General features: G+C 41.3%; 2 protein-coding genes and 1 long non-coding RNA gene across 23 annotated transcripts in view; 1 reads left to right on the forward strand and 2 right to left on the reverse strand.

Annotated features, from left to right (window-relative positions):
* The window catches only part of MRPS28 (mitochondrial ribosomal protein S28), a 116,366-nt gene extending 110,554 nt beyond the window's left edge, over window positions 1–5,812 (reverse strand). For 7 of the 11 annotated variants that reach the window (XM_025478073.3, XM_025478072.3, XM_049103959.1 and 4 more), the window contains exon 1: window positions 5,561–5,811. In XM_025478073.3, coding sequence (XP_025333858.1) covers window positions 5,561–5,776 — 216 coding nt within the window. In that variant the 5' untranslated portion in view covers window positions 5,777–5,811. Of the gene's footprint in view, window positions 1–5,560 lie in introns of all 11 variants that reach the window. The other 4 variants (XR_007407167.1, XR_007407166.1, XM_049103954.1 and 1 more) reach the window with 1 other exon arrangement.
* Window positions 5,813–5,824: 12 nt separating this feature from the next.
* On the forward strand, window positions 5,825–9,137 carry LOC112678650 (uncharacterized). 3 transcript variants are annotated; one of them, XR_003147735.3, is made up of 3 exons: window positions 5,825–5,947; window positions 6,389–6,527; window positions 7,582–9,137. It is a non-coding gene; the product is annotated as an uncharacterized LOC112678650 (long non-coding RNA). The 3 variants fall into 3 exon arrangements; XR_003147733.3 differs by having other exon boundaries at window positions 5,861–5,998; window positions 7,582–9,136; XR_003147734.3 differs by having other exon boundaries at window positions 5,875–6,148; window positions 7,582–9,136.
* A 101-nt stretch (window positions 9,138–9,238) lies between these two features.
* TPD52 (tumor protein D52) overlaps window positions 9,239–12,989 on the reverse strand; it is a 108,855-nt gene continuing 105,104 nt past the window's right edge. For all 9 annotated transcript variants that reach the window (XM_035708445.2, XM_035708443.2, XM_049103950.1 and 6 more), the window contains one exon: window positions 9,239–12,032. In XM_035708445.2, coding sequence (XP_035564338.1) covers window positions 11,913–12,032 — 120 coding nt within the window. In that variant the 3' untranslated portion in view covers window positions 9,239–11,912. The remainder of the gene's footprint in view (window positions 12,033–12,989) is intronic.

Genomic DNA, 12,989 nt, shown 5'->3' on the forward strand with positions numbered 1-12,989 from the left:
AAAGAATTTTTACAGAAAAGAGAAGATAAACAGATATTAAGTAATTTTCCAAGAAAACATAGCCAGAAAATGATAGAAGAACCAGGATTCAAACTGAGACCATCTGAATCCAGAGCTTACACTCTTCAAACAGTAATAATTCAAAACAGTACCAACCAATTTGTGTTTGGGTATAGTGATTACTTAAAAAATAAAATCCTTAGGAGCACCTGAGTGGCTCAGTCAAATGTCTGACTCTTGATTTTGGCTCAGGTCATGATCTCAGATGAAGCTTCATAAGATGAAGCTCCACAATGGGCTCCATGCTGGGCAAAGCTTGCTTAAATTCTCTCCCTCACCCTCTGTCCCTCCCCTACTCCTCCTTCCTTTCCTCCCTCCCTCTCTCTTTAAAAAAAAAAAAAAAAAAAAAAAAAAAAAAAAAACCACCACCAATAACAACAAAAAAGCCGCACTCTCAAGTTATTCCCTATGATCTCCTTATTTGTTGCAAATAGTCTCCTTTGTGTGACAACTCCAAGCACACATACACACACAAACACACTCTCCCATCTGGAAAGTTAGGGAAAGGAAATGGGGGCTTTAACATTTCCCATAATAACCTTCAATGCTATTTAAATTTCCTTTTTAAAGTAAGCAATATTATGTTTATACTTTTCAAAAATTTCAACCATATGACCAAGGTGAATTTCATTCATCTTATAAACTCAGGGTACTCTCCAATGAATTAGATCCAGGAACTTCAAAAAGTGAACATTTCTTCACAAAATTGAATCTCTTTCAATACCTCAAAACTGTTCACATTCCTCATCATAAATACTAGTCAGAAAAGCACTAAAAACTTCCAAAAAGCACTAAAACCAAAACTAATGTGGTATTTTCAGTTTTATCACTCTTAAAATTACTTTTGCTCAATCATTATTATAGACAAGCACACTTAACTGATATGCTGAAACTTGTACTATTCTTAGCTATACAACTGTTTGTAAGCAGTAACACACAGATCTCAAGCCAAAGACAGCCCAGGCAAAATTAACACAGGAAACAACAAGGATGAGGAGAAAAAGGAGCCCTCTTACACCACTGGTTGGCACACAAACTGGTACAGGCACTCTGGAAAACAGAATGGAAGTTCCTCAAAAAGTTAAAAATAGAACTACTCTATGATCCAGGAATTGCACTCAATACTAGGTATTCACCCAAAGGATTAAAAAAAAAAAAAAAAAAAAAACAGATTCAAAGGGGTACATGCACCTCGATGTTTTATCAATATTTAAGCTAAATTAAATCAAATTAATTAAATTAAATTAAATTAAGATAAAAGGCTTTATCAACAAAATTTAAGCTATTGAAAAAGCCCAAATGTCCATCAATTGATGAATGGATAAAGATGCAGTATACATACACAATGGAATATTATTCAGCCATCAAAAACAATGAAATCTTGCCATTTGCAAGGATGTGGAGCTGGAGTTTATTATGCTAAGCAAAATAAGCCAGTCACGGAAAAACAAATATTATATTATTTCACTCATATGTGGAATTTAGGCAACAAAACAGATGAATGTGTGGGAAGGGAAGAAAAAAAGAGAAGGAGAGGAGAAGGCAAACCATGAGAGATTCTTAATGATAAAGAACTGAGGGTTGATGCAAGGAGGTGGGTGGGGGTGGGCTAAATGGTGATGGGTAATGAGGAGGGCACTCGTTATGATGAGCCCTAGGTGTTATATGTAAATGATGAATCACTAAATTCTACTCCTAAAAGCAATACTACACCACATGCTAAACTAGAATTTAAATAAAAATGTGGAAGGAAAACAAAGACTGTCAGGTATAATGAAGTTCAAATATGTACTATGTGTACTATTCATTTATTCAGCCATTTAGCAAACATTTATTAGTGCCCACTAAAGGTCAAGCACTGTGCTAGCTGCTGGGGATATAACAGAACAAGACAGACAAGGTCTCTGTTCTCTCAAATTTATATTCTTGTGGGGGAAAAAGCCAGAAAAAGCTTTATTCTCAAGTATGCACACGTTATTCTGGAATCACAAGTTAACATATTAATGATTACAAATGTCCTTAAATTAGGATTAAACAGAATGCATGTGCATTTTTTTAAATTAGAGCTTAATTATTATTAATTATTTAGGAAAGCAGTGGGATTTCATTCTAAGAACTGGGCAATCCTGGAAGCATCTCTCTCTGTGGCAGGAGGTTGGAGGAGAAATAGCTGAGGACATACAAAAGCTAAAATGTACCAAGTTAAAGCTTATTCTACAACAGTCACTGGGCTGAGAACACTTCAAATGTATTAATTCATGCAAATTCCACCATAATCCCAGTCAAGAGTATTATGTTCATTTAAGATAAGAAAGCAAACTAAGGGGGCACCTGGGTGGCTCAGTCGGTTAAGCATCTGCCTTTGTCTCAGGTCATGTTCCCAGGGTCCTGGGATGGAGCCATGCAGTGGGCTCCCTGCTCCACAAGGAGCCTGCTTCTCCTTCTCCCTCTCCTGCTGCTCCCCCTGCTTGTGCTCTCTCTCTGTCAAATTAAATAAAATCTTTTTTAAAAGGGGTGGGGGGAAGGAAAGGAAAGAAAGAAAAAAACTAAAACAGGCTAAGTAACTTGCCCAAAGTTAACTAGTAAGATGACTGCACCAGTCTCTGAGTCCTGGCCTTCTGAAACTGAATCTAAATTCTAATCTCTGCACTGGCCTCAGTCCTAAATGGCAGCAGGCTGATGATGGAAAGGTGTGAGTTTAATCTTGTAGGCAGTGTGAAGGAAGGTTTTTAAGTTTTTCAAGCAAAGCAAAAAAAGCATCTCATTAAGTCTGATGACAAAGCCCAACTTAGGAAGATAAACTCTGTCCACTGCATATAATGACCTAGATTGAAGAGTAACTGAGGGTCAGTGGCATCAATTAAGAATAGTAAAGGGGAAAAAAAAAAAAAGAAAGAAAGAAAGAATGAGTAAAGGGGTCCACGTAATTGGAAATGTTCCAAAGCTAAGAGCTCTTAGAATGGAGACTACAATCCAGCATTCTGACACCCTCCTTTCCAGGGAACTTCCCTTCCTTCCACTAAACCAAGATGTTGAAAAATTTTGAATAGTAAGTGAACTGCATGTTGCAACCAAACACATTTTTTTAAGTAGGCTCCACACCTAGCGTGGAGCCCAGCCTGGGGCTGAAACTCCTTCTGAGATCATGACATGAGCTGAGATTAAGAGTCAAACACTTAATAGACTGAGCCACCCAGGCACCCCACAACCAAATGCATTTCACCTCCATCTAGTAGAATCATACTTCCTAAACTGCGTTAGAGAACAACTGCCCAGAGAGACTCCATTAAGCCTGAGCTGGACTGACCAATTCTAACAGATGTCCTGGGACCTCAAGAAACACTCCTGTATCCTCTTGGAGGAAAGGAAGGCAATGGAATCTTGATCACACTCAAATATCATGGTTGTTTCCTTCATAAACAAACATTGCTTACCATGTGAAACCCCCAAGTATGATGCCATGTGGCCTTTCAAACACTCTACCTATGATGTTACAATTTCATTTTTGCCCAATTAATTCAGCAGATGAGAACTATTTTCTGGCAGTTTCTGATTGTGTTTGGAATTCAGTGAAAAGGCATGCAGGAAGGGGTGAAGTGACAAATACCTGAGTTATATTTATACATCTCCTACTTAACTGCACTTAATCCTCAAAGCCATCCACTAAGGATGGATCAAAATCCATTTATTAGTCAGCTTCTGGTCAGTCGCTGGTAACATTTCAGGATTTTATGACTGCTCCAGGTAAGATAGACAAATAATGCACCTCCCCCCCCCAATATGTCCACATCCTAATCCCTGGAATTTGCGAATAGAATATGTTACCTTCCACAGCAAAGGAAAAAAAAATTTTTAAAGATTTTACTCACTCATTCATGAGAGACACACGGAGAGAGGCAAAGACATAGGCAGAGTGAGAAGCAAGCTCCCTGCAAGGAGCCTGATGTGGGACTTGATCCCTGAACCGGGAATCATGACCTGAGCCAAAGGCAGACGCTCAACCACTGGGCCACTCACGTGCCCGCAAAGGAAAATTAAACTGCAAATGAAATTAAGGTTGCTAATTACCTAACCTTTAAACAGGGAGATTATCCTGCATTACCTGAGTGGGTCCAAAGTAATCACAAGAAGCTTGTAAGTGGAAGAGGTAGGCAGAAGAGAAGTCAGAATGATATGATGTGAGAAAGAATCAATTTGCTGTTGCTGGCTTTGAAAATGATAGAAAGGGGGGGTGGACCGGGTGGCTCAGCGGTTGGGCATCTGCCTCCAGCTCAGGGCGTGATCCTGGAGACTCGAGATGGAGTCGGGCTCCCTGCATGGAGCCTGCTTCTCCCTCTGCCTGTGTCTCGGCCTCTCTCTCTCTCTCTCTCTCTCTCGCTGTGTGTCTCTAATAAATAAATAAAATCTTTAAAAAAAAAATTTTTTTTTTATGGTAACTTGTTAGAAGAGCAAAGACAAACCTAACGCAGCAGGCTTCTCCCAATCCTTGGATGTCAAGGACATTCTGTCAATAATAACTATCAACAATTACCAAATTCCAGGTAGTTTTCTCTACTCCAGGGCACTACCAGTCTGCGAACCGCTTGGTACTGGTCTCCAAAGACACAAACACAGAAGTTGAGAGCGTTTATTTATTTTTTTTAAATTTTTATTTATTTATGATAGGCACACAGTGAGAGAGAGGGAGGCAGAGACACAGGCAGAGGGAGAAGCAGGCTCCATGCACCGGGAGCCCGACGTGGGATTCGATCCCGGGTCTCCGGGATCGCGCCCTGGGCCAAAGGCAGGCGCCAAACCGCTGCGCCACCCAGGGATCCCGAGAACGTTTATTTTTATGTAGTTTAACGTGTCCAGACATCCATCCAATCCCATGTCTGCTGCATCTAATACAAAATTGTGATTCGTATTTACGTCTATCCATTTTTCCCCTATTTTACATAGTACTGCCTGAGACACGTAGAATTTTTTTTTTTTTTTTTTTTTTTGGTCATTTACAGAAAAGGAAAGCAAAGCACTGACAGGTCAAATCATTTTCCCAAGTTCACAGAGACAGTAATTCTCTTTCACCCACTCGCTGAATTAACAAACATTAACAGGGAGCCGGCCTTGCACGCCGGACCGCAAGCTCCGCGCTCAACTCCTGGGTATGAAGAACTCGAGGGCAGAGAGCCCAGCCTCTCCTGGGCCGGTGGCGGGGGGCGGGTGGGGTCCGGTTCGTCTGCGAGGCCCTCCCGGGGCCGCCGCCCCCGCAGCACTCACCCAGAGGAGCGTGCACGAGGCAGGTCCAGCACGTCCACGCCGCACAGAAGCACAAGCGACGGAGAAGACTAGGGACCCGCGCGTCTCCTGCGACCGGCCCGCCGCAGCGCCCAGACACACCCCTGCTCCCAGCTCCACCCCGACGCCAGGCTCCTCCTCGACTCCCGCGCCCCCCCACCCCCACCCCCCCGGCGCCGCGGCTGCCCTCGCACCGCAGCCCGCTCCGCCGCGGCTCGCTCACCGGCTTCTCCCCGAGCTCCGCCTTCCGCCTCAGCTTCGAGTGCCGCTCCAAAGCGCTCGCGAAGCCACCCTGGCGCATTTCAGGCTCCGCGGCATCGGGACTCTCGCTCCCCGAGCTGCTCCCGGTGCCTGTGCCTCGGCAGGGCCGACGGAAGGGAAACCCTCGCAGGAAACGGCTCTCGGCAGTTGCGGCACGGGCCCGACACAGCGCCGCCATGACGGCCCCGCGACCTCTGACCTTGGACCTCGCCGTCAGCGTGCAGGTCAGGGGGCGGAGCAACGAGGGGCCCACCCCCTTGCGGGACGCGGGTGAGGCGCGGCGGTGCCGGGGCGGGCGTCGGGACCGCGCGTGGGCCCCGGCGTGGGAGAGATGGCTCCGCGGGGGACTGTGAGCTTCGTCCTTGTCCTGCTGCAAGTCCCGGCCCTGCGCCGCCTGCTGGTCCGCCGCCTGGGCTTTTAGAAAACCCAGAGGGGGCACCCGGGTGGCTCAGCGGTTTAGCGCCGCCCTCGGCCCGGCGTGTGACCCTGGGGACCCGGGATGGAGTCCCGCGTCGGGCTCCCTGCACCGAGCCTGCTTCTCGCTCTGCCTGTGTGTCTGCCCCTCTCTCCCTGTCTGAATGAATGAATGAATGAATGAATGAATGAATGAATGAATGAAACAAACCCAAAGGGCCGTTAAAGACTTGTTTTCGGGTCTTTGCTCCAATACGAAGTTCTCCGTGATTATACCATATTTAGAATTGGAACCCCAGACACACTCAACCGGACTCCCCGGGTTCCCTTTATACCGTTCAGCGACCCTCAGTACTGCTGCCTGGTTTATTTACAGGGTTGTGTTGGCGTCTGCGCCCCCAGCTTTGTGAAGTCTTGGTTGGCTGTTGGATCCCTGACGTCGGGCACACAGTGCGGTTCAGCCAACGTTTGTGGAATCCTGGGTCCAAGGTGGTCTCTCGTCACCTCTTCTTGAGGTCAGTCCACTGATGTTCAAAAGTCAACCCTTCTGAGAGGTTTTTGTCACCTGTAGATAGCTCCAGTCCCTTCCGAGGAATCCCGTTTCGGAACGGGCCTAGACAGACTCTACCAGAGACCCCCACCCTCACTCATGCTTTCCTCCCTTTTCCCCCACCGATGTTAATTCCCAGAATTTGCCCCCCCTTCTCAAAATTGAGCCTAACGTCATACTTAACCGTTCACAAACTAAGCTGTCCGTCCGTCCGTCCTCTACCCAGTTTTATAGTAATCCAGTTATTTTAGAGGAGGAGGCAAGCCCCTTTACAGTTCATTTGCAAGTACCTTGATAGAAGGAATTTTTATGTATGACCACAGCCCGTTTTAAGAATACCTGACTATGGATTTTGAATCTCTCTGGTGTTCTCATCGATTGCATGGTTAGATGATACACAGAACACTAGAAGTATACTAACCTTGGGACCGTGCCTGATTGTCGGAATCACAATTTATTACCATAGCCAACTGTAGGGTCACTGTTAGAAATTCACTAGGGGGCTTTGAGATAGATTCTCCTCCAGGGTGTTCTTTTTGCCACGTTCACAGTTTATTTCTTTTGACCATTAATGAAGTCTGACCGGAGACATTTTTGCATTGTTATCTGTGGCTATTGCTACTAACACTTCCCTTCAGGAAAAAGTGGTAAATTGTAAAGAGCATTGGCTAGTGACCTTATGAACCCCTTAGTTCTAGTTCTGACTGTAATACTGATCTCAGGCAAAACCAATGTAACGTTGATTTGGCTTCTTCACTTGTAAAGCCAAGCCATTGGGCCCCTTGCTAAATTTTAAGTGCTTTGTAAATTTAACTAAATCAATAGCTATGGAACAAATGGGATTACTAAAGTCCCAGCTCTAAAATTCAATAGATGTATTTATTATATTCATGTCCTACCTCACCCAGATGATAAACTCCCTGACATTTTGGGACAGATCCTGAGGTTTTTAATGTATTAAAAACAGCTTGTGTCAACTGACTTCAAGTTATGCTTACTTAGTTCTTTATCTTTGGTAGAACATTAGAAGTATGAATTGAGAGGGACTGTAAAGGACTCGGTAATACCATCAACAAGGAGATACCTACACAGTTTGTCCTATACCAACACCAGTTGTAACATCAGCTCTAATGTTTAACATCTTGATGGCACCTTAGGGAGTCTGATCCTGTTCTGCTCCTTGCATTACACCTTCCTTCCTGCTTTATTAAAAAAATACAGTCCTTTTCCCCCGTAGCCTGCAAATTATTCGGACACTTTGTAAAAATATTAGCCATGGTGGACGGCAAGGAACGTGAACAGAATATAGTTCAAGTCCTGGCTGCACATCTAATGGTTGTAATCTCATTTATAAAATGGTTACCCTGCCACAATCTTGAGCAAAGACTTAAGAGAAATGAGTGAAAATGTCCAACACATACTGAAAGCTTAATAAGAAGTGGCTATTAATGTCTGGATGGAGTGATTAGAAATTCATGTCTCTTAAAGCATGCATAAAAACCTAGAAAAAAGGATAGGACTAGTGATATACTTGGGAGATAATAGTATTACCCTAAAGATATTATCTCTGTGGCTGAAATGACTAAGATCATTAAGGAGATCATATGAAAGATCAGTAGGGACAGGCAAGAACACTTGAGGAGTGGGAAGAAGAGAATATCAGAAAATAGTCAAACTGGAAAAGAAGAATGGAGAATTGATCCTAGAAACCAAGGAGATGACCAAAGCATGCTGAAAAGGAGAATGTTAAAGAGAAAGATCATACCCACTTATAAATATTCCAACAACAAAATTGTGTTAGGTTTTTACTGTATGGTTGGGAGACCACCAATTTAAAGAATCACACTACCGGGATCCCTGGGTGGCGCAGCGGTTTGGTTTGGCGCCTGCCTTTGGCCCAGGGCGCGATCCTGGAGACCCGGGATCGAATCCCACATCGGGCTTCCGGTGCATGGAGCCTGCTTCTCCCTCTGCCTATGTCTCTGCCTCTCTCTCTCTCTGTGACTATCATAAATGAATAAAAATTAAAAAAAATTAAAAAAAAAAAAAGATTCACACTACCAACCAACCTCATTCTGTATTCAAAATTCTGTAGGAGAGTTGGCAAGAAATTTAGTCACCAAGCATCATTTATGTAAATATGAAATCCTGGCCAGTGTTAGGTATAGGTAGGTCCTGCCCCTCTGGGGGCTTATAAACTAAGAGTGGGTTTCTTTTGGCTCATTCTGATTTTGGTTCATTTTAATTTCAGAGTCAGAATATGGAAATTATTTGCATAAGGTTTGCAGGCATACTTAAAAGTGATAATGCTTTATATTAACTCTAACCCAACATGGTCTGTGTAACTAATCCAATTACAAGGGGACAGTCATTAATTTATTGCCAAGTGTTTCTTCGCTATGGGCAAAAAATCTGATTTTTCATCTGGCTCTTAAGAGCTGTAAAGAAACATGGGTGAAGTTGACATAGGACCTTGTGCAGCATCTCCTCTACATATATAAACAAATTGTCACTGTCAACATGTAGCTTGTTCAGTTTTAATACACTAATTCCATATAGCTACTAATGGGTTGGGTTTTTTTTTTCCCATACCTAGGACATGAAGTGTCTGGAGAGAAGTTCTATTAATGGACTCACCTCTTTCCTTGACAGATAATACATACAAAAGAACCCATACCCAAATTACAGAATTTTTATTGTGTTCAAATACTATACAAAAAAAAAAAAATACAGTGTGCATTTCGTGATAAACAGATCCAGAAACAGTGATTCCAAATTAAAGGTATTTTTGTTCTCAATGTCAGTAGTTTGAGTAGTACTAAAAGGATAATCCAGTGAATTCTCTCTTCCATTGATTACTTTGGCCTCATAAACATGAGAATTCTTGCTATATCCCACAAACTCCATAAATTGAAAATATTTCTTTGTAAAAAGGGGTTAATTTTGGGATTATTTTCTTCTGTCACAGTTCTTGAACTCTTAAATATCTGAGATTTCCCTATTAGATTACTGTTTTCCTACAGTGTCAGACACAAAATTCAAAAGAATGACCAGGATCCCTCTGGTATTTTTAGTAATTATTGTGTTCCAAATTTCTTAACTATCTGTGAATTCATAATATTAAATCCTCCACAAAGACTATTTTGAATAATACTTCTAAGTCCATATGTTTGTTTTTCTAAATTCAATCTCTTACTACTTTTTACTACTACTTTTAAGATGCAGAGTACTTTTCAATAGATTATTTAAAATAAGTATAGGCAGATGTCTGGAAAAGCAATTTTTCCAGTTTCTTTCACAACCATCACCAATAGCCACATACTCCCCATACCATTTTCCACTCCTTATTCTATCATTTCTCATTATAAAGTAGAGATCTGAATATACTTCACTCAGCTAAAGTTGAAAGATAGTGAGAGGGCAGGACATCCAAGAAACAATGTGCTAAAAAGATGATGTGATATTTTTTTTTTTAAATGAAAGACTAGTTGGAAAAAAATAATTTATGTTGAGTAACCACAGTATTTCTATAAAAAGACAAATTTCTACAGATCCACTTCTTCCAGACAGTGCTTCAGCAACTGGGGCAACAGCCGTAAAGCCTCTTCAAGGAAATAATTTATATGTTAGTCTGACATGGTTAAGTGGTGATTTAAAGCAGATAGTAAAAAAAAAAAAAAAAAAAAATTTTTTTTTTTTTTTTTGCATAAACACCAGTTGATTATTTAATACAAGCTGTTTCCAGACCACTGGTCTCACAATAAATATTGAGACCTATACTACAGATATACAGAATTTATTAGGCTTTTTACATTTAATTAGAGCATATTTTCAGTTGCATCTAAAGTGCTATAACAAAAGCTCTAGCAATCAAGAATGGCAGCATGTTACTTAGAACAATCAACACTTGTGGCTTTTCAAATTTGGTTTTCATAAGATAATTTATCCTGAAGTAAATCTAGTCATGCTTTTAAAAAAAAAAAAAAAAAAAAAAAAAAAGCCTCAGGTCACTCCAAGCTTGGCAATTAACATTTGGCATAAACAATAATAAAACAATCACAACTTGATAAATAACAAATACGACATTATAGGCCATAACCATACACAGAATAGTGAAAAGGTAATAGTGATGAATAAGTAGCTATTAGATTAGAGTACCTTGGCCTCCATGCAGATACTTTTAGAGGCTTTGGTTCATTCAGCCCTGCCATTTTTTCAAAGTAGGGCAACATCTACAGTATCATTTTATAATTTCTAACACACCGAAAACAAGTAGAAAACAATGAGTTGATTTTCATTAATGCATTAAATCCTCAGGAATTACCACCAACACCTTAGTATCAAATCTTTTCAAGTTATATTAGTCATACAATTTTGTGTGCTTATTTTTTTAAATGTTGCTAAATGAATTAAATGAAGACAGCAATGTATCCCCTAATGTGATTGATTTTAGCATTTTTACAGCTACTGAGATCTAAAAAACGTTCAGGCTTTTGAATGGAACATGTGATGAGAGTGTTCCTATTTCAACCGACTGGTAATTACAATATGCCCGATTCAGAATGTGATTTTGCAACTTACTCTGAAACCAAAAATTCAGTCTCATGAAAAGTAAGCTGAGAGAAGTGCCATAATAACAAATACAATGAAATGGTTACTGTCACAAAGGGTGACAAGGATGTGAGGGTTCTACTCTCAAGTCACCCAGGACTTTGAACCGCTGCACACGTTGTCATGGTCACTTACCAAACTATAACAAATTGGATGTAGAGCGGATTTACTTAGTCTGCTGTCTCCGACAAACAAATAGAAGATACCTTCTATCAGAACAATGTTTATTCAAAAATATTTTTTTGTAGCTGGTCTTTCTTTCCTCGGAGGTAAAGAAAATTATGCCAAAACTTTTAATAACCAGGATTCAGGAAATTTTAAAGAAAATTTTAGTTAGCAATCAAATACACAGAAGTTCAAGAAAGAAACAAGAAAATCATATTGAAGACAAAGATCAAACTGGCATCCCAGATCCAGAGCAATTTTGTGAAGTAGGAAAGCAATTACGATAACCTGAAGCTTCTTAGATCATTCTAATGAGGATCCCCAGGAATTATGTGTGTTTTTATACTGATATTTCCTAAATTGGGGCCCTTAAATGCACAGTAAAGGGTGTTTCCCAGGAACAGAGGTGAAGATACTTTTATTTTGTTCAACCCACAAACTATTTGGTCAAATGAATATGTAAAGCTAAGTAAAAGCACATCTGGTAGAAATTCACAGCAATGAATGTTGACAAGATGTGCTTGGATCTTGCTTGCAGCATCTGGCAGTGGGTAGCAGAACAAAGGTAAGAACTTCACGGGCTCGCCTGAGTCTGTTCTGGAAGGGGCTCTGGGGCGGTGGCACTGGCATTTGCAGTTGAATTCAAGACTTCTCCAAAATCCCCGCCAGCCGGCTTGGTTCCGCCTACTTTAGACTTTAAAAAAAGTTCAAAAAAGACAAGACATCATGAAACATAAACTCAGCTGACTCTGCAAAAAAAGTAACTCAAATTTTACTTTGAAGAACAAATCAGTCGGGAACCCAATAGCCCAGTGACGATTATATTTGTACTGAAGTTAGTTCTGTTGCAGTGTTCCGTGCACTTTAATAGAAAACCATGTGGGCTTCTCTGCTGAAATATTCAGATTGGTAAATTCTACCCACCCTCTTCTTTCCCATCTGCTCATAGTTCTTCACAGGAAAATTTGTCTGAAAAACTTTAGGACCTTTTATTCTAAAATAAATCTATTGGAAGACTCTCTATATTTACGTACCACTTTGTATTCCATCAGATTGTTCATTCAGCTATACGCATGCAAGAAATACTGCATATAACGAAAGAAATAGATCTATTTTTCCCAGTTACAGTGTAAACTTCCTAACCCGCTGCTACTTAAAAGTGTGGTGCGAGGACTTGAGTCCAAGTGTGGACTCAACATCACCTGAGAGCTTATTAGAAATGTAGACTCAGACCAGCCTCCCCACACTCCATCTACAGAGATCTCCAGGGCTTCCTCAACAAGTTACAGTTTGTGAAGCACTACTCCAATTTATCTGGCCTGAAATTTTGTCAATAAACATTTGTCTGCAGAAATAAGTCGGCCTAACATTTGTATAATACTTTATGCTTTTCAAAATGCTTACTATGTCACTTCATCCCTAATAACACTGATACATCTATGCTCACTCTGTTACATCTCCTTACTGACCAACAGGACAGCTAACATTAAGAAACCAGTCAGTAGGGATACCTGGGTGGCGCAGCGGTTTGGCGCCTGCCTTTGGCCCAGGGCGCGATCCTGGAGACCCGGGATCGAATCCCATGTCGGGCTCCCAGTGCATGGAGCCTGCTTCTCCCTCTGCCTGTGTCTCTGCCTCTCTCTCTCTGTGT

The sequence above is a fragment of the Canis lupus genome, chromosome 29 (assembly GCF_003254725.2).
Source record: "Canis lupus dingo isolate Sandy chromosome 29, ASM325472v2, whole genome shotgun sequence".
Classification (NCBI taxonomy): domain Eukaryota; kingdom Metazoa; phylum Chordata; class Mammalia; order Carnivora; family Canidae; genus Canis; species Canis lupus.